At 42.8% G+C, this 21,620-nt stretch overlaps 1 protein-coding gene across 4 annotated transcripts in view; it reads left to right on the forward strand.

Annotated features, from left to right (window-relative positions):
• The first annotated feature begins 429 nt into the window (after window positions 1-429).
• Window positions 430-21,620, forward strand: part of tlcd4a (TLC domain containing 4a) — a 28,517-nt gene continuing 7,326 nt past the window's right edge. Inside the window, exons 1-6 of one of the 4 annotated variants that reach the window (XM_090189752.1) lie at window positions 430-749; window positions 14,711-14,880; window positions 15,809-15,898; window positions 16,001-16,059; window positions 16,291-16,385; window positions 19,964-20,037. In XM_090189752.1, the coding sequence (XP_090045878.1) occupies window positions 14,726-14,880; window positions 15,809-15,898; window positions 16,001-16,059; window positions 16,291-16,385; window positions 19,964-20,037 (473 nt within the window). In that variant the 5' untranslated portion in view covers window positions 430-749; window positions 14,711-14,725. Of the gene's footprint in view, window positions 750-14,312; window positions 14,454-14,710; window positions 14,881-15,808; window positions 15,899-16,000; window positions 16,060-16,290; window positions 19,709-19,963; window positions 20,178-21,620 lie in introns of those variants that run through there. The other 3 variants (XM_090189754.1, XM_021620516.3, XM_090189753.1) reach the window with 3 other exon arrangements.

Consider the following 21,620-nt stretch of genomic DNA (forward strand, 5'->3'; position numbering starts at 1 on the left):
GGTAGGCGAAACAACGAACAAACGCCACCTGCTGGAGGGAGACCCATTTTCCGCCAAGTTGGGCCTCTCTCTTCCTCTTCCTCTCCTGGTGATAAGAACAGTCGTTCGCGAAATGCAGCCCATGGAACGATTCGATCTAGAGTTTGAGTTTGTTAAGCAGAGGCTGTGTACGTTTTTGTTTTACAAAGCTTTGTCCATCACAATATTCAATAATAAATTAATTGCAGTCATTCTTGCACCATGCGATCAAATGTTAATTCTAAACATGTATTTTTCCTCTCTAACTCATTGTCTATTTTTTTGCGCGCATATGACAGACGGTGGTCTTCGCACGTCTCTGCAATCGAACGACTAAAATGATCCAGTCACGTAGAAAAACGAATCATGACTCTCGAGTCAGTAAAAAGAATCGTTAAAAAAGAACGAATCATTCGCGAACTGCACATCACTACCCTATAGTAACCTCGCCCGTCACTTCCATAAACGACCATCAGTTATGCAGTTAGGCTACTCTGCTGCATCCCACACCGCTGTCAATATGCGTGTTTTGTGGGGTGGATTTATCATCTATTTCATTGCAATTTAGAACAATGGTCTGGCATCCTTTTGCTAGGTAGAAGCAAGCTAATAGGCTATGAGTCAGAGAGCTATCCGTTTGAACAAAATGATTAAACATGGCATTCGACAGAATTTGCTATGCCTTAGCACCATCACAAACCAGTTGAGTGCTGAACATATTTGAATGAGAGGTAAGTCTCGAGGATTTGTGTAAATTTAGGCTATGTGCGTTTATAATTTAAGCATACACTATATATATATTATAATAGTTATTCTTTGACATTTAAAGGGAATGCTGCGGTTCGGCCAATGCGGCGTGAACTGGCCCATTCATGTTGTTGTTGGTTACATTGTTTTACATTAACATTATGTTGCATCGATTGACTGCATGATCTTTGATTATAATGCATCTGCCGTGTAATTGCAATATTACACGTTACGTCACAGCAGATGCTGCGATTAATAGCCTACATTTTGTTGGGTGATGATTTGCAAGTAAAGACCATGACATCCAACGTATCGCCACATTTAGCAACATGGTGGAAAAAAATCTGATTTGATATGCCCGACGCAAAATAGGTTTATCTAGAAAATAATGTAAAATAAGTAATAGTTTAATACATTTGCACCAATTGGCCAAAATATTGTGGGTGTTTTTATGTTTTGTGAACAAGAACCCCCCCCCCCCAAAAAAAAAACTGCTACCATGTGTTGTCTCATTGCTGAAAATGTTAACGTTTCCCTCATGACTGCCATGCACCCTCAAACCCCCATTACTTCTTCGTGTGGCCACTCCCATGACTTATTTGAAAATACATGTAAAAGTCATTTACACGTGCTTGAGGCAGTTTGTTTTAGTTTCCTCTACCTTGTTGAGGCAACCGCATGACCCTGGATGTATCTTGACCTAGGCCAATTCCAACCTATTCCAACAACTGTCATCAGCAGCGTTGACACACTGAGTGGTAGTTATATAGATTTCATAGTGAGGCAAAAACTGTTGCTCAATTGCGCTATGGACACCATTATGCGTCAGCTGTCTCTATATGTTGACATTTGACCTCAGACATCTATCTGCCCTAGGAAGCACTGTGTGTGTCTCTGTGTCAAACCAAATCATATAACTGCCCCTGCATGTGTTTCATGTGCTGCATCCAGTTGTGTAAAGTAAATAAGTAAAATACTTTGAAGTAGGCTACTAAAGTAGTTTTCTTGTGTATCTTTACTTTACTATTTATATTTTTGACAACTTTTACTCCACAACATTCCTAAATAAAATATGTACTTTTTACTCCCATACATTTTCCCTGACACCCAAAAGTAATCGATTGTATACAAGTTAAATCATTTATATAATCATTTATTTAAACCCACTCCCCCCATTGGTGTAATGTTAGCTAGAAACCGCAAGTGTCTATCCAGTTAATGAAAAGGCACCCGCAAAAGAAAGTTCAAGGAACTTGCATTTGCGTTGTGCATGATCACGAGCAAGGTCATTGTAGCCTATCATTTCTCTTCCCCTGTGAGAACCATGAGCACGGGCTGACTTGGATTTGCTGTGCCGCAGCCTGCCAGCAGCATACCTACTAAAGGCTGCACCATGTCCATACATGTAGAAAAAACAAAGACGTACACTGCTCAAAAAAATAAAGGGAACACTAAAATAACACATCCCAGATCTGAATGAATGAAATATTCTTATTAAATACTATTTTCTTTACATAGTTGAATGTGCTGACAACAAAATCACACAAAAATTATCAATGGAAATCAAATTTATCAACCCATGGAGGTCTGGATTTGGAGTCACACTCAAAATTAAAGTGGAAAACCACACTACAGGCTGATCCAACTTTGATGTAATGTCCTTAAAACAAGTCAAAATGAGGCTCAGTAGTGTGTGTGGCCTCTACGTGCCTGTATGACCTCCCTACAATGCCCGGGCATGCTCCTGATGAGGTGGCAGATGGTCTCCTGAGGGATCTCCTCCCAGACCTGGACTAAAGCATCCACCAACTCCTGGACAGTCTGTGGTGCAACGTGGCGTTGGTGGATGGAGCGAGACATGATGTCCCAGGTGTGCTCAATTGGATTCAGGTCTGGGGAACGGGCGGGCCAGTCCATAGCATCAATGCCTTCCTCTTGCAGGAACTGCTGACACACTCCAGCCACATGAGGTCTAGCATTGTCTTGCATTAGGAGGAACCCAGGGCCAACTGCACCAGCATATGGTCTCACAAGGGGTCTGAGGATCTCATCTCGGTACCTAATGGCAGTAAGGCTACCTCTGGCGAGCACATGGATGGCTGTGCGGCCCCCCAAAGAAATACCGACCCACCGCCAAACCGGTCATGCTGGAGGATGTTGCAGGCAGCAGAACGTTCTCCACGGCATCTCCAGACTCTGTCACGTGCTCCGTGTGAACCTGTTTTCATCTGTGAAGAGCACAGGGCGCCAGTGGCGAATTTGCCAATCTTGGTGTTCTCTGGCAAATGCCAAACGTCCTGCACGGTGTTGGGCTGTAAAGCACAACCCCCACCTGTGGACGTCGGGCCCTCATACCACCCTCATGGAGTCTGTTTCTGACCGTTTGAGCAGACACATGCACATTTGTGGCCTGCTGGAGGTAATTTTGCAGGGCTCTGGCAGTGCTCCTCCTGCTCCTCCTTGCACAAAGGCGGAGGTAGCGGTCCTGCTGCTGGGTTGTTGCCCTGCTACGGCCTCCTCCACATCTCCTAATGTACTGGCCTGTCTCCTGGTAGCGCCTCCATGCTCTGGATACTACGCTGACAGACACAGCAAACCTTCTTGCCACAGCTCGCATTGATGTGCCATCCTGGACGAGCTGCACTACCTGAGCCACTTGTGTGGGTTGTAGACTCCGTCTCATGCTACCTCTAGAGTGAAAGCACCGCCAGCATTCAAAAGTGACCAAAACATCAGCCAGGAAGCATAGGAACTGAGAAGTGGTCAATGGTCACCACCTGCAGAACCACTCCTTTATTGGGGGTGTCTTGCTAATTGCCTAAAATTTACACCTGTTGTCTATTCCATTTGCACAACAGCATGTGAAATTTATTGTCAATCAGTGTTGCTTCCTAAGTGGACAGTTTGATTTCACAGAAGTATGATTGACTTGGAGTTACATTGTGTTGTTTAAGTGTTCCCTTTATTTTTTTGAGCAGTGTATATACAGTGGGGCAAAAAAGTATTTAGTCAGCCACCAATTGTGCAAGTTCTCCCACTTAAAAAGATGAGAGGCCTGTAATTTTCATCATAGGTACACTTCAACTATGACAGACAAAATGAGAGAAAAAAAATCCAGAAAATTACATTGTAGGGTTTTTAATGAATGTATTTGCAAATTATGGTGGAAAATAAGTATTTGGTCAATAACAAAAGTTTATATCAATACTTTGTTATATACCCTTTGTTGGCAATGACAGAGGTCAAACGTTTTCTGTAAGTCTTCACAAGGTTTTCACACACTGTTGTTGGTATTTTGGCCCATTCCTCCATGCAGATCTCTTCTAGAGCAGTGATGTTTTGGGGCTGTTGCTGGGCAACACGGACTTTCAACTCCCTGCAAAGATTTTCTATGGGGTTGAGATCTGGAGACTGGCTAGGCCACTCCAGGATCTTGAAATGCTTCTTACGAAGCCACTCCTTCATTTCCCGGGCGGTGTGTTTGGGATCATTGTCATGCTGAAAGACCCAGCCACGTTTCATTTTCAATGCCCTTGCTGATGGAAGGAGGTTTTCACTCAAAATCTCACGATACATGGCCCCATTCATTCTTTCCTTTACACGGATCAGTCGTCCTGGTCCCTTTGCAGAAAAACAGCCCCAAAGCATGATGTTTCCACCCCCATGCTTCACAGTAGGTATGGTGTTCTTTGGATGCAACTCGGCATTCTTTGTCCTCCAAACACGACGAGTTGAGTTTTTACCAAAAAGTTATATTTTGATTTCATCTGACCATATGACATTCTCCCAATCTTCTTCTGGATCATCAAAATGCTCTCTAGCAAACTTCAGACGGGCCTGGACATGTACTGGCTTAAGCAGGGGGACACGTCTGGCACTGCAGGATTTGAGTAACTGGCGGCGTAGTGTGTTACTGATGGTAGGCTTTATTACTTTGGTCCCAGCTCTCTGCAGGTCATTCACTAGGTCCACCTGTGTGGTTCTGGGATTTTGCTCACCGTTCTTGTGATAATTTTGACCCCACGGGGTGCGATCTTGCGTGGAGCCCCAGATCGAGGGAGATTATCAGTGGTCTTGTATGTCTTCCATTTCCTAATAATTGCTCCCGCAGTTGATTTCTTCAAACCAAGCTGCTTACCTATTGCAGATTGTCTTCCCAGCCCGGTGCAGGTCTACAATTTTGTTTCTGGTGTCCTTTGACAGCTCTTTGATCTTGGCCATAGTGGAGTTTGGAGTGTGACTGTTTGAGGTTGTGGACAGGTGTCTTTTATACTGATAACAAGTTCAAACAAGTGCCATTAATACAGGTAACGAGTGGAGGACAGAGGAGCCTCTTAAAGAAGTCACAGGTCTGTGAGAGCCAGAAATCTCGTTTGTTTGTAGGTAACCAAATACTTATTTTTCCACCATAATTTGCAATAAATTCATTAAAAATCCTACAATGTGATTTTCTGGATTTCTTTTCTCGTTTTGTCTGTCATAGTTGAAGTGTACCTATGATGAAAATTACAGGCCCCTCTCATCTTTTTAAGTGGGAGAACTTGCACAATTGGTGGCTGACTAAATACTTTTTTGCCCCACTGTAAACCCTAGATTGCCAATGCTATGTATTGGTCAGTGGGAGGCTTTGAAGCCACCGGTCGGCCATATTGGCACTCCCCAGAAGGAGCAGTTCTCCATAGGAATGACTGTAATTCTACAGTATTTCAATGAAGTGTTTAAACAACAAAATTACATGTATGAGTTTTAGGATCTCATCACGGTATCTCTGCATTCAAATTGCATTCGATAAAATGCATTTGTGTTCATTGTCCGTAGCTTATGCCAGCACAAACCATAACCCTAACGCCACCATGGGGCACTCTGTTCACAACATTGACATCAGCAAACTGCTCACCCACACAAGGCTATACACGCTGTCTTCCATCTGCCATGTACAGTTGAAATTTGGATTAATCCTTGAAGAGCACACGTCTCTAGCGTGCCAGCGGAGGTGAGCATTTGTCCACTGAAGTCGATTACTAAGCCAAACTACAGTCAGGTCAAGACCCTGGTGAGGACAACGAGAACGCAGATAATCTTCCCTGAGACATTTCTGACAATTTGTGCAGAAATCGTTCAGTTGTGCAAACCCACAGTCTCATCAGCTGTCTAGATGGCTGGTCTCCGATGATCCCACAGGGGAAGAAGCTGGACGTGGAGGTTCTAGGCTGGCGTGGTTACACGTGGTCTGCGGTTGTGAGGCCGTTTGGACATACTGCCAAATTCTCTAAAACGACATGGTTTATGGTAGAGAAACTAACATTAAATTATCTGGCAACAGCTCTGGTAGACATTCCTGCAGTCAGCATGCCAATTGCGCGCTCCCTCAACTTGAGACGTGTGGCATTGTGTTGTCTGACACAAATGCATTTTATTGTCCCCAGCACAAGGTGCACCTGTGCAATGAACCTGCTTTTAATCAGTTTCTTGATATGCCACGTGTTTTAGGTGGATGGATTATCTTGGCAAAGGAGAAATGCTCACTAACAGAGATACAGTGCCTTACGAAAGTATTCGGCCCCCTTGAACTTTGCGACCTTTTGCCACATTTCAGGCTTCAAACATAAAGATATAAAACTGTATTTTTTTGTGAAGAATCAACAACAAGTGGGACACAATCATGAAGTGGAACGACATTTATTGGATATTTCAAACTTTTTTAACAAATCAAAAACTGAAAAATTGGGCGTGCAAAATTATTCAGCCCCCTTAAGTTAATACTTTGTAGCGCCACCTTTTGCTGCGATTTACAGCTGTAAGTCGCTTGGGGTATGTCTCTATCAGTTTTGCACATCGAGAGACTGACATTTTTTCCCATTCCTCCTTGCAAAACAGCTCAAGCTCAGTGAGGTTGGATGGAGAGCATTTGTGAACAGCAGTTTTCAGTTCTTTCCACAGATTCTCGATTGGATTCAGGTCTGGACTTTGACTTGGCCATTCTAACACCTGGATATGTTTATTTTTGAACCATTCCATTGTAGATTTTGCTTTATGTTTTGGATCATTGTCTTGTTGGAAGACAAATCTCCGTCCCAGTCTCAGGTCTTTTGCAGACTCCATCAGGTTTTCTTCCAGAATGGTCCTGTATTTGGCTCCATCCATCTTCCCATCAATTTTAACCATCTTCCCTGTCCCTGCTGAAGAAAAGCAGGCCCAAACCATGATGCTGCCTCCACCATGTTTGACAGTGGGGATGGTGTGTTCAGCTGTGTTGCTTTTACGCCACACATAACGTTTTGCATTGTTGCCAAAAAGTTCAATTTTGGTTTCATCTGACCAGAGCACCTTCTTCCACATGTTTGGTGTGTCTCCCAGGTGGCTTGTGGCAAACTTTAAACGACACTTTTTATGGATATCTTTAAGAAATGGCTTTCTTCTTGCCACTCTTCCATAAAGGCCAGATTTGTGCAATATACGACTGATTGTTGTCCTATGGACAGAGTCTCCCACCTCAGCTGTAGATCTCTGCAGTTCATCCAGAGTGATCATGGGCCTCTTGGCTACATCTCTGATCAGTCTTCTCCTTGTATGAGCTGAAAGTTTAGAGGGACGGCCAGGTCTTGGTAGATTTGCAGTGGTCTGACAGTGCTCCTTGGGATGTTTAAAGCTTGTGAAATCTTTTTGTATCCAAATCTGGCTTTAAACTTCTTCACAACAGTATCTCGGACCTGCCTGGTGTGTTCCTTGTTCTTCATGATGCTCTCTGCGCTTTTAACGGACCTCTGAGACTATCAGAGTGCAGGTGCATTTATACGGAGACTTGATTACACACAGGTGGATTGTATTTATCATCATTAGTCATTTAGGTCAACATTGGATCATTCAGAGATCCTCACTGAACTTCTGGAGAGAGTTTGCTGCACTGAAAGTAAAGGTGCTGAATAATTTTGCACGCCCAATTTTTCAGTTTTTGATTTGTTAAAAAAGTTTGAAATATCCAATAAATGTCGTTCCACTTCATGATTTTGTCCCACTTGTTGTTGATTCTTCACAAAAAAATACAGTTTTATATCTTTATGTTTGAAGCCTGAAATGTGGCAAACGGTTGCAAAGTTCAAGGGGGCCGAATACTTTCGCAAGGCACTGTATATAAATAAATGTGTGCACAAAATTTGACAGAAATAAGCTTTTTATGCGTATGCAAATTTCTGGGATCTTTTATTTTTAAATATTTTTTGGTCGAGTGGTTAGACCTCCTCACTATGGTAATAACCAATATGGCATTGGAGTCCTCTAAAATGGAACCCAGGCCAGAGAGAGAAGTAGAGATTGAGTGTTTTTCAGGAAGATAAGGTATATGTCTAGCCTAGCTGTTTCAGAGATGTACATCTTTGGAGTTCGACATGGAGGGTGGTTGACTTATCCAAAAGCCAATCAAATCAGCCCTTTATGCAAATTATTCAACTGTGACAGACAGGAAAAGAGTGCAGAGGGAGCCATGACTCCCACACCAACTGCAGTAGCCTGCTGTGGCTGACATGCACTTGTTAACATCAGCCATGACACTGCTTTGTTGGCTGGGACCTTTGTTGTGTTTGAGGGAGCTGGAATTGGAGAAAATCTAGGTGCACTGACTGACTAGGTATATTTGTGAAACTTTGTGTAGGCCCATCCCAAAGTATCACATTTAACAATTCCGTCATCCTTGTTTTGTATAAAGAGTAGTCCTCCGGTGGTGCGTGTATGCATAGGTTATACAAGTAGGTCTAAGCGTAGCAATAGGATAGCCATGTTTTACAGATTCAAAAGTGGAGCATGCCTCTGTTTTTGTTGACATTTTCTCGGTACTAGGCCCACATTGAACCATTTCCATTCCAATAAGTGTCCAAGTGTTCATAGCCTATATGATATGAATACACACACACACACACACACACACACACACACACACACCACTACTAGGGCTCCTTAGTGGCGCAGCGGTCTAAGGCACTGCATCTCAGTGCTTGAGGCGTCACTACAGACACCCTGGTTTGATTCCAGGCTGTATCACAACTGGCCGTGATTGGGCGGCACACAATTGGCCCAGCATCGTCCGGGTTTGGTCGGTGTAGGCCGTCATTGTCAATAAGAATTTGTTCTTAACTGACTTGCTTAGTTAAATAAAGGTTCAATTAAAAATAATAATTTACTAATGCTCTTGATTGTAAACCACACTGATTGAACTGGCTCACTGGGAAGGTATTCAGAAGGTATCAGGAGATGTCCTGTGTGAGTGTGTGCGTGTGTTTGCTTTGCTTTCTGCAGTGCTGATGAGTGTATCTCTGAGTGGCAGGATCGGGTTGGTTTACTGCCACACACCACTGCTGAGGCAGAGACAGGCTGTCTCCTGGGTCATAGCCCCAACCGACGTTCTGCTCTACTGCTGCTGGGATCTGAGCCCTTACGGTCATGGATTCACAGTGTACTAGCCCATTATCCTATCGACTGGTATAGGCAATAATAATAATAATGAAGTACATACAGTTGACATCGGAAGTCTACATACACTTAGGTTGGAGTCATTAAAACTCGTTTTTCAACCACTCCACACATTTCTTGTTAACAAACTATAGTTTTGGCAAGTCGGCTTGGACATTGTTCCAACAATTGTTTAAGATTATTTCACTTATAATTCACTGTATCGCAAATCCAGTGGGTCAGATGTATACATACACTAAGTTGACTGTGCCTTTAAACAGCTTGGAAAATTCCAGAAAATGATGTCATGGAGTTAGAAGCTTCTGATAGGCTAATTGACATCATTTGAGTCAATTTGAGGTGTACCTGTATATGTATTTCAAGGGCTACCTTCAAATCAGTGCCTCTTTGCTTGACATCATGGGAAATCAAAATTAAATCAGCCAAGACCTCAGAAAAACATTTGTAGACCTCCACAAGTCTGGTTCATCCTTGGGAGCAATTTCCAAACGCCTGAAGGTACTACGTTCATCTGTACAAACAATAGTACGCAAGTATAAACATCATGGGACCACGCAGCCGTCATACTGCTCAGGAAGGAGACACATTCTGTCTCCTAGAGATGAATGTACTTTGGTGCGAAAAGTGTAAATCAATCCCAGAACAACAGCAACTGACCTTGTGAAGATGCTGAAGGAAACAGGTACTAAAGTATCTATATCCACAGTAAAACGAGTCCTATACCGACCTAACCTGAAAGGCCGCTCAGCAAGGAAGAAGCCACTGCTCCAAAACCGCCATAAAAAAGCCAGACTACGGTTTGCAACTGCACATGGGGGCAAAGATTGAGAAATGTCCTCCAGTCTGATGAAACAAAAATAGAACTGTTTGGCCATAATGACCATTGTTATGTTTGGAGGAAAAAGGAGGAGGATTGCAAGCCGACGAACACCATCCCATCCGTTTAGCACGGTGGTGGCAGCATCATGTTGTGGGGGTGCTTTGCTGCAGGAGGGACTGGTGCTCTTCACAATATAAATGACATCATGAGGGAGGTAAATTATGTGGATATATATTGAAGCAACATCTCAAGTCATCAGTCAGGAAGTTAAAGCTTGGTCGCAAATGGGTCTTCCAAATGGACAATGACCCCAAGCATACTTCCAAAGTTGTGGCAAAATGGCTTAAGGACAACAAAGTCAAGGTATTGGAGTGGCCATCACAAAGCCTTGACCTCAATCCCATAGAAAATTTGTGGGCAGAACTGAAAAAGAGTGTGTGAGCGAGGAGGCCTACACACCTGACACAGTTACACCAGCTCTGTAAGGAGGAATGGGACAAAATTCACCCAACTTATTGTGGGAAGCTTGTGGAAGGCTACCTGAAGCGTTTGACCCAAGTTAAACAATTTAAAGGCAATGCTACACTCAATTAGTATTTGGTATGTAAACTTCTGACCCACTGGGTATGTGATGAAAGAAATAAAAGCTGAAATAAATAATTCTCTCTACTATTATTCTGACATTTCACATTATTAAAATAAAGTGGTGATCCTAACTGACCTAAGACAGGGAATTGTTACTAGGATTAAATGTCAGGAATTGTGAAACTGAGTTTAAATGTATTTGGCTAAGGTGTATGTAAACTTCCGACTTCAACTGTAACTGTCATGTGTATACAGTAGAATCATCTGGAGATCAAAACTAACATGCTGTGTTGCCGAGTAGAAAATGTAGGCCTAATTTTAGTAGCTGCATTTTACTGCATGAAAGGTATTGTCTGCATGCATTGATATTCATAATGTGGCAATATGGTACAGAATGAAATAAGAGCCAGAACATCAGGATGTTCAAGGGTGTCCAATCGCAGCAGCACCCAAGGCAGCATGACAATCTCCACAGCGCACTGTGTGTGTGTGTGTGTGTGTAATGGCTTCTGCTGGTCTGAGCTGGTGCTTGGTTGGCTGGTGATGTTTGAGCCAAAGGCTTATCTGTATGGATCAGTGCTTTCTCTACTCTGCACGGGTCAGAAAGGAAGATTCTACAGCAGAATCCATCTCTCTACTGTATGGGGACTAAATGTACAACTCCAGACATGACTGTTGTGTGCTAAAGTTTGCCTTCTAGAATCCTGACAATAGAGGTCAATAGAAACACGCACAATTTATGTTTGTTTGATGCATAGGCCTATATGGTCAGATTTCTGAAAATTTTGCCCCAGTTACACGCACCATATCTACACTGAGTATTCAAAACATTAAGAACACCTGCTCTTTCCATGGCCGACTGACCAGGTGAATCCAGGTGAAAGCTATGATCCCTTATTGATGTCACTGTAATATCCACCTCAATCAGTGTAGATGAAGGGAGACCGGTTAATGAAGGATTTTTAAGCCTTGAGACTAGAGGTCGACCGATTATGATTTTTCAACGCCGATACCGATTATTGGAGGAGCAAAAAAAGCCAATACCGATTTTAATCGGACGATTTAAAATTTAAAAAATATATATATATTTGTAAAAATGACAATTACAACAATACTGAATGAAAACTTAATATAATACATCAATAAAAATCAATTTAGCCTTGAATAAATAACGAAACATGTTCAATTTGGTTTAAATAATGCAAAAACAAAGTGTTGTAAAAGTGCAATATGTGCCATGTAAAAAAGCTAACGTTTGAGTTCCTTGCTCAGAACATGAGAACATATGAAAGTTGGTGGTTCCTTTTAACATGAGACTTCAATATTCCAAGGTAAGAGGTTTTAGGTTGTAGTTAATATAGTATTTATAGGACTATTTCTCTCTCTACCATTTTTGTATTTCATATACGTTTGACTATTGGATGTTCTTACAGGCACTTTAGTATTGCCAGGGTAACAGTATAGCTTCCATCCCTCTCCTTGCCCCTACCTGGGCTCGAACCAGGAACACATCGACAAGAGCCACACTCGAAGCAGCGTTAACCATCGCTCCACAAAAGCCGCGGCCCTTGCAGAGCAAGGGGAATAACTACTCCAAGTCTCAGAGCGAGTGACATTTGAAACACTATTAGCGCGCACCCCGCTAACTAGCTAGCCATTTCACATCTGTTACACCAGCCATTAGGCTGATAGGCTTGAAGTCATAAACAGCGCTGTGCTTGCGAAGAGCTGCTGGCAAAACGCACAAAAGTGCTGTTTGAATGAATGCTTACGAGCCTGCTGCTGCCTACCATCGCTCAGTCAGACCACTCTATCAAATCATAGACTTAATTATAACATAATAACACACAGAAATGTGAGCCTTTGGTCATTAATATGGTCGAATCCGGAAGCTATCATTTCGAAAACAAAACGTTTATTATTTCAGTGAAATACGGAACCGTTCGGTATTTTACGTAACGGGTGTCTAAATATTCTTGTTACATTGAACACCCTTCAATGTTATGTCATAATTATGTACAATTCTGGCAAATTAGTTCGCAATGAGCCAGGCTGCCCAAACTGTTGCATATACCCTGACTCAAGAGAAGTGACACAATTTCACCTGGTTAATATTGCCTGCTAACCTGGATTTCATTTAGCTAAATATGCAGGTTTAAAAATATATACTTCTGTGTATTGATTTTAAGAAAGACATTGGTGTTTATGGTTAGGTACAGTCGTCCAACGATTGTGCTTTTTTCGCAAATGCGCTTTTGTTAAATCATCCCCCAGCGTTGCATCGATTATATGCAACGCAGGACACGCTAGATAAACTAGTAATATCATCAACCATGTGTAGTTATAACTAGTGATTATGATTGATTGATTGTTTTTTATAAGATAAGTTTAATGCTAGCTAGCAACTTACCTTGGCTTCTACTGCATTCGCGTAACAGGCAGGCTCCTCGTGGAGTGCAATGAGCAGGTGGTTAGAGCGTTGGACTAGTTTACCGTAAAAGTTGCAAGATTGGCTCCCCCGAACTGACAAGGTGAAAATCTGTCGTTCTGCCCCTGAACAAGGCAGTTAACCCACCGTTAGGCTGTCATTAAAAATAAGAATGTTTTCTTAACTGACTTGCCTAGTTAACTAAAGGTATTAAAAAATAGGCAGAATCAGCGCCCAAAAATACAAATTTCCGATTGTTATGAAAACTTGAAATCGGCCCTAATTAATCGGCCATTCCGATTAATCGGTCGACCTCTACTTGAGACAATTGAGACATGGATTGTGTATGTGTGCCATATTAGAGGGTGAATGAGCATGACAAAATATTTAAGTGCCTTTGAACGAGGTATGGTAGTAGGTGCCAGGCGCGCTGGTTTGAGTGTGTCAAGAAATGCAACACTGTTTTTTCACACTCAACTTTTTCCCGTGTGTATCGAGTGGTCCACCGCCCAAAGGACATCTAGCCAACTTGACACAACTGTGGGAAGCATTGGAGTCGACATGGGTCAGCATCCCTGTGGAGCTCTTTCAACAGTTTGTATAGTCCATGCCCAGGCGAATTGAGGCTGTTCTGAGTGTAAAAGGGGGTGCAACTCAATATTAGGATGGTGTTCCTAATGTTTGGTATACACAGTGTATGCATGCCTTTGAACGAGGTATGGGGTGGCAGGTAGCCTAGTGGTTAGAACGTTGGACCAGTAACCGAAAGTTTGCTAGATCGAATCCCCAAACTGACATGGTAAAGATGTATTGTTCTGCTCCTGAACAAGTCAGTTAACCCACTGTTCCTAGGCTGTCATTGTAAATAAAGATTTGTCATTAGCTAACTTGCCTAGATAATTAAATGCCTTCACTTTTAATATTTAACCTACTCTGTGTTTATAGTCTGTCAGTCCATATTTACTACCCATATTGATCTACTACAGGGTCTCTGGAACAATTCCTGGGGGACATTCTAGGTAAATTATTTAGTTTATGCTTTGCCTGTCCCTGGCCATAACGTATGTCAGTATAGCCACAAACCTTATATTCTCCACAGCACAGCACCACAGCTTCCTCTGTTGGTGTCAGTATGTCTCTTTGGGCCAGTATGACGGTTCATTAGCCTAAAGCACCCGTCTTCTCCACTCCCTTAGTTTAGTCAAGCCAAAGGTGAGTTCTGTTAAACATTGACTGACTTTGGATTTCCCTGACTGACACACATTTAACACCATCACACTGAGACAGTCACACCACAGTCATGCCATGGACTTGCAAGAAGTGATTTGTCTGGTGCAATTCAAATGGATAAACACAGGCTGAAGAAAATAACTTTTCTAGGATAAATAGTAGGTGAGTGAAGATCAACTCTGTTGATTTGGATTTATAAGGTTGGGCCGAAAATGTTTGTGTTCCTTACTGCCTGTAACCTAAAACTTAGTATACTGCCTGTCTACCTAGTTGTTTCCACAGTTGTTCTTTGTTTTGCCTATATGTTTTCTCAATGCAACCTATATGTGTTTTGTTGAATCTATCCAACTCACCGTTCACCTTTCACCCTCTTTCTCCCTTCCTCTCTCTCCTCCCACTCTCTCCCTCCCTATCTTCAGTGGGCTTAGGCGGCCATGGACCTGTTCAGCCAGCTCATCCTTGTCATCTCGGTCACCAGTTTCCTCTCCTTCCAGTGGCTCTTCCACCGGGTCAGTCCCTGGGTCTCCACCCGTGTCAGCCCTGGCTTCTTACGCCTTGCAGACAAGCAGAAGGTGGAGTGGAACTCAAGGTATAGAACACTGGCTACTGGCTGCAACACACACTGATAATATACTTTGTGTCAGCACATTAATGCATACATTTTAGTGGATGTAGAATAGAGTCATCGTCCATATTTCCATAATGGGCACACTTGGTTAATGTTTTCGAACGTATCCCACAAAATTGTGGGTCGGAATATTTACAGTAAAGTGTCGACAGTCTGCTAAGTTGTTAATTTGTCGTGCAGTTGTTTAACACAGTTCATGACTTCCAGTTGTTTAACACAGTTCATGACTTCCAGTTGTTTTACACAGTTCATGACTTAATGTGCCGCCATATCTCACCAGATTTACTAATCAAAATATCGGACAAAAATACACTCTTATCACACCGCATGGTACACTGTGTACCATGCACAGTTATGATATAAAATCCTTATGGTGTCAGTTGTTGTTGTTGTTATTATTACAACTGTCCATAGTAGAGTACTGTATACTGCAAAGCCACAGCTGTCTTGAAGATTACAGATTACCCTCAGATGACCCTGTCTGTGAAGGTTTTGTAGTGGTCTTGTCTTTCTCTGGCAGACTGGCAGGGAGATGTTGATGTGGGTCGTTACAGGAGGAACACAGACCTGGCTTACAGTAGATACAGCCTAACTGAGTCCGCCTGGGCGCCTGATTTACTTGACAATCTGTCTAACTTTCTCGACTGACTGACTGGCTTTCTGCCTGTCTGACTGCCCGCTTGCCTGTCTGACTGCCTGATAGCCTGCCTGTCTGAGTGACCCCTGAACGGTGTTTAATCTCCTGTTCTAATTGGGCTTAATCTGTCTGCCGGTGGCCGTGCAACCAATCAATTAATTCCACCTGCACTGTGCACAGGAACGCTTTATCTGCATCACTTATTAAAGTGTTTTATCACAGATTTGACCAGGGGTGTGTGTGTTCTTTTAGGACAGTGTCCACGCTTCATGCCCTTGTGGTGGGACTCTTCTGTCTCTACATCCTGCTCTTTGATGACGCCATCAATGAAGACCCCGTCTGGTGAGGACTCTGTCGCTTTGTTGAAGTGCATGATGGAACCAGTGTGTTGTGTACATACTATTTACCCATTTTGTGTCTTGTCCTGTCTTTTTCTGCCAACAGGGGAGATCCCACACTTGTGAAGATAAATGTTGGCGTGACAACAGGCTACCTCATATCTGGTGAGAACAAAGACACTTTAGTCTCATACCCACTTGCAAAGGTCCTCATTCACTACAGGACGTCTTGGCAATCCCTAGCCACTCTTCGGCGACATTGGCAAAATCAGTTTTGTTTTGCCCTTTTTTGTCTGTACCAGAATTTTTGTTGTTGTTGCATTTCTTAACACTTTTGTTCACCTTGATGTAATATCTTCTGTTTAATATTGTGTTGTTCTTTTCGTCTGTTCCCAGATCTGCTGCTAATATTTTACTATTGGAAGGCGATAGGCGACAAGTTTTTTGTAGTGCACCACCTGGCAGCGTTATATGCTTACTACTATGTACTGGTGAGTTCCCTATTGTCCAATAGCAGAACATGCAGGCAAGATGGGAAAGAGACGACTAAAGGTGAACAGCTGTGCCATGTCATGCTGGGTGATTGTGATGACAGGGCCGGGAGATTGGGTGTAAGGAAAGTGTGAACGCGTAAGTGTAACGCGTGAACATAGTTCTGTTCCTATTAGCTCTGCTAGGACTCTGCTAGTGAGAACATGTGGCGCTAGCCTGCCGGCACTATTTTCACCTTCTTCTAATGCATCTCATTAGCTAATCCTCAGCTGTTGAATATATGTGTATGGGAATCAATAGTATAGGGCCATACTGTTGGCTTGATAGTATATCATTCACCCAGGAGCTGGACTCTTGTGATCTCGTGAAATGTGATAGCCTATGTGTTGGAAGTTATTGGGAATTGCTTTCGTTGGTAATGTTTTGTCTCACGTGAGGGATTGTGATTGAGTTCGAAAAGGGTTGAGGTTATGATACAAGAAGAGTGCATACATTTTGGTTAGGATGATTATTAGGGATAGTTTGGATTGAAAGAATGACTGATATGTTTGTTGATTGTCGGGTATTACCATGCTTAATCGGCACTGTCTAGTCAAGGAACATGCTTGTTTGTCTGGACAGTGACAATGGACCTGGTTATAACCACTGGTTATAATGGTGAAGCAGGTTGTATGCCCAGCCATCCAGGACACTGCTGTTCACCCTTGGTCTGTAGCCATCCAGATCACCAGGTTCTGTAGCTCATAACAATGTTGGTATTTTTTGCATGGAATGCTTAATGATGGTAATGGCCGACACCCTCCTTCCCTTCTTCCTCACCTTGCCCTTAAGTCCTGCATTTATTTCACTGATCCCTCAGCCTTTTATGGAGCTGGACTGAGCTGAGCTGTGCATGCCTCCATTTGTCCTGGCATTCCCATTGTTGGTGGAGGGGTCTCCAACTACTGTATGTGCATGCCAAAACAACGTTACTGCCTCTTACTGTTTTGTGGCAGAGATGAGCTCTGCCTCCTTTCTCTCAAACTCTTGTCCTCTGCCCCACTATTTCCAAAGCTGCTTCTTCCTAGACTGTTATGGCAGACGACCCTTGAGAATAACTGAAATGTTGATGATGATAATAACACTTTGCCATGAATAATGCTTAAGTGTGTCTCATCTATGAATGTGTCCTCACTGTAATGCTTTAGCTCTGTGAGGGCTTGCCTACTTAACTTCAAGCCTCACGTGTCCCTGTTTTAAGAGTGGCTTTGTTTCAAGCCAACCCATAACCTTAAATCTTTCTACAATAAGCTTAGTTGAGTTTATCCCTTAGCGTTGTATGCAAATTGTATTCATATCCAACTTGAAGGACCAAAAATGTACAGTGTATGCATTGCAAAGCTACTCTGAGGTACAATGCATTTCAATGTACATTTGAGAGAAAATGTGAAAGTAATTTTTTTTTTTTAAAGGCCATACTGGTGTAGGCCATACGGTCACTGGACACTCACGACTGCTTAGCACAGTCATGCTTGTTATTACAAAATACAAAAACCAAGTAACTTTGGGACATACTATACACATTTGCTACAATCTGTTCAACTTAAAAGCCCTTTATAACTTGTTATACTAGTTGATGGATTTTACTTTTTTGGTCTGGCTTTCTATCAAAGCTGTTATGTCAGTATGTTGTTAATTTGGTGACTATTATTAATTGATCCAGCTGTTTTATGTAGATGTAGATTATATTAGATCATTGTAAAAACAATAAGGCTATTATACCCAGAACAAGCAAACTAATTCATAGGCTAATATTTGATTGCTGTTTGATTTCTAAAGTGCATGTTATCAATGTTGTTGCTTCTTTATGCTTCTAACTATAGTTGCACCTTTCTCTCTAATCTGTCTGTCTCATAGAGATAGATAAGAGGACTCTAGTGCCCAAAAGCCAGTTTAAGAATGGGCAGCGCCATTAAGGACATTCAACATTTTGAAGTAGTCAACTGGGTTTCACTTCCTATGGGTTAGGGTATCAGCAATGAATTATACTTGTGAGCAAACATTCCATAATTGCAGGTGGCAGTAAATTGCCAACCTTGGTTTTATACCTGTTCAAACAACCCACTCCAGGTGGCAGTGTGCACCCTTTCCATTTGTTTACCAACTCATAGAAGTGGTAGAAGAGGTAAATTGACTACTTCAAAATGGAGATGGCCTCAATGGCGCTGCCCATACTCTCACATACGCCGTAATGGGCCAGATACAACGTTGCGACCTGTAACTTTCTCTATGGTCTGTCTCTCTATCCTTTGCTAATACAGTCTCTTAAAATAATATAGTCTCACAATTACCAGCAAAACATTCATGCAAAAACTACCCAATTCAAATTAGGTTGTGTAAAATGTAAACGCTTAAGATCAGGCCTGACTCCTCGAGACTGAATCCTTCCTGTCTTGTCTGCTGTTATTGCCTTTGTGCTACACTGAGCAGATATGACCTATCTGTCCAGTAACGGTATGGATTTACCAGTACCTAGAGGTCCTAGCATGGAGATGCTGGGAAAGTTCATATCCTCTCTGGTATAACTTGAACCATGTCCATACATGAGAGTAAGTATATGCCACGTATGAACTTTTGTTTCAGTCTTATAAGGTAAGTTTCCACTTTTGGTGTGTGCTATTTGGATAATCTTGCCCTGTGTTAAGCCTGAAATACCAATAGGATATGGAAATGAGACTTGTTTTTATGAGCAGATTTGTATACCACCCGGAAGAGAGCGAGCTGATACCAGCCCTTAGATCATACCAGCACTCATGTCCGAGGGTGATAATATAGGGTCGATACCTTCCTATAACAGCTTGTGATTATAAGCATTGCTCTTATATGCATGGCTAATCATTGCTCATTTGGCTAGTAGCTGAATGTCTACACGTCAAACCCTGGCTGTGCGTGCACACTATGTTGAGGTTTACTTAACACTATGCTATTAGAAATGTTGCCAACCCATTCATGTTGTGTGTGTGTGTGTGTGTGTGTGAAGGGACTGTAATTTAGCTGTTTCACCGACACCGTAATTTTACTGAGTCACTAACTTCGTGTTTTTTTTTAGTCCTGGAACCTCATTGCTGTCATCGAGGCTGTCATCGTAAATATACCCTCAGTGATATGAATGAGCACTCCGTATATTGGGTTCTACTGAAGATTAAATAAGAACACAGACTAAATGTGGACCCTTGAAAAGCCTGAAGACGTTAGCTGAGTCTCCTGAAAAATAGCCACGGAGCAGAACTATAATCAGAAAGTGATTTAAATGATTACATTTTAGATCCAAACCCCTCCAAAATGGCTCCTTAATTAATTAAACATTTCAGTATGGTAAAAGTGAGATCTTAAGTCGTTTCCCCCCCCAAAATGTTTTACCATCATCATGTGTTCTTTTGTTAATGATGTTGGATCCATCTTTCTGTACACACATGGTGTGAAGGCCTTCCTTTAACTATACTGATGTGATGTTTGATCAAATGAAAGTATTTTGAGTCCCTTTCTTTCCTGTTTCATTGTTTCTCTCCATTTTCCTCTTTTTACCCTGTTCTTCCAGGGACATGGAATGTTGCCTTATTTTGCTAACTTCCGTCTGCTTGCAGAGTTCTCCACGCCGTGTGTCAACCAGCGGTAGGTAGCAGATGTATATAAACTCATTGAATATGTCTATGGTAGGTACCAACCACACCAAGGCCTGAGTTTAGACAGGACAGTGACACTCATGACCAATTGGCTCAGAAGCCCTGCAAAGCAGCTGCTGAAAAAATAAACCCTATTCATTTGTTAAGTAACTGTCCAGTGAAAATCTCACTTAATATTTTTCTAACTCACACCCAAATAATGTTGTTTACTCATCCTAAAACATAAACTCCACCTCAAACTTGATTCTCAAACAAATTGTTTAAATGCTTTCTTTTTCCTCATAGAGGATGATGCGAACTGGGCGATCAGCGGTCGTCTCGCGTGAATATTTTTACTGACCGCTATACGCCCACACCATTCTGTTGTTTGGGGTACGCCCACACCATTCTGTTGTTTGGGGTACGCCCACACCATTCTGTTGTTTGGGGTACGCCCACACCATTCTGTTGTTTGGGGTACGCCCACACCATTCTGTTGTTTGGGGTACGCCCACACCATTCTGTTGTTTGGGGTACGCCCACACCCACCATTCTGTTGTTTGGGGTACGCCCACACACACCATTCTGTTGTTTGGGGTACGCCCACACACACCATTCTGTTGTTTGGGGTACGCCCACACACACCATTCTGTTGTTTGGGGTACGCCCACACACACCGTTCTGTTGTTTGGGGTACGCCCACACACACCGTTCTGTTGTTTGGGGTACGCCCACACACACCGTTCTGTTGTTTGGGGTACGCCCACACACACCGTTCTGTTGTTTGGGGTACGCCCACACACACCGTTCTGTTGTTTGGGGTACGCCCACACACACCGTTCTGTTGTTTGGGGTACGCCCACACACACCGTTCTGTTGTTTGGGGTACGCCCACACACCGTTCTGTTGTTTGGGGTACGCCCACACCATTCTGTTGTTTGGGGTACGTCCACACCATTCTGTTGTTTGGGGTACGCCCACACCATTCTGTTGTTTGGGGTACGCCCACACCATTCTGTTGTTTGGGGTACGCCCACACCATTCTGTTGTTTGGGGTACGCCCACACCATTCTGTTGTTTGGGGTACGCCCACACCATTCTGTTGTTTGGGGTACGCCCACACCATTCTGTTGTTTGGGGTACGCCCACACACACCATTTTGTTGTTTGGGGTACGCCCACACACACCATTTTGTTGTTTGGGGTACGCCCACACACACCATTTTGTTGTTTGGGGTACGCCCACACACACCATTTTGTTGTTTGGGGTACGCCCACACACACCATTTTGTTGTTTGGGGTACGCCCACACACACCATTTTGTTGTTTGGGGTACGCCCACACACACCATTTTGTTGTTTGGGGTACGCCCACACACACACCATGTTGTTGTTTGGGGTACGCCCACACACACACCATGTTGTTGTTTGGGGTACGCCCACACACACACCATTTTGTTGTTTGGGGTACGCCCACACACACACCATTTTGTTGTTTGGGGTACGCCCACACACACACCATTTTGTTGTTAGGGGTACGCCCATACCATTCCAACACAGAAAAGCTGCTTTTTAATTGTAAGGAAAAATTATTT

The sequence above is a fragment of the Oncorhynchus mykiss genome, chromosome 11 (assembly GCF_057628025.1).
Source record: "Oncorhynchus mykiss isolate SJ-2025 chromosome 11, ASM5762802v1, whole genome shotgun sequence".
Classification (NCBI taxonomy): Eukaryota; Metazoa; Chordata; class Actinopteri; order Salmoniformes; family Salmonidae; genus Oncorhynchus; species Oncorhynchus mykiss.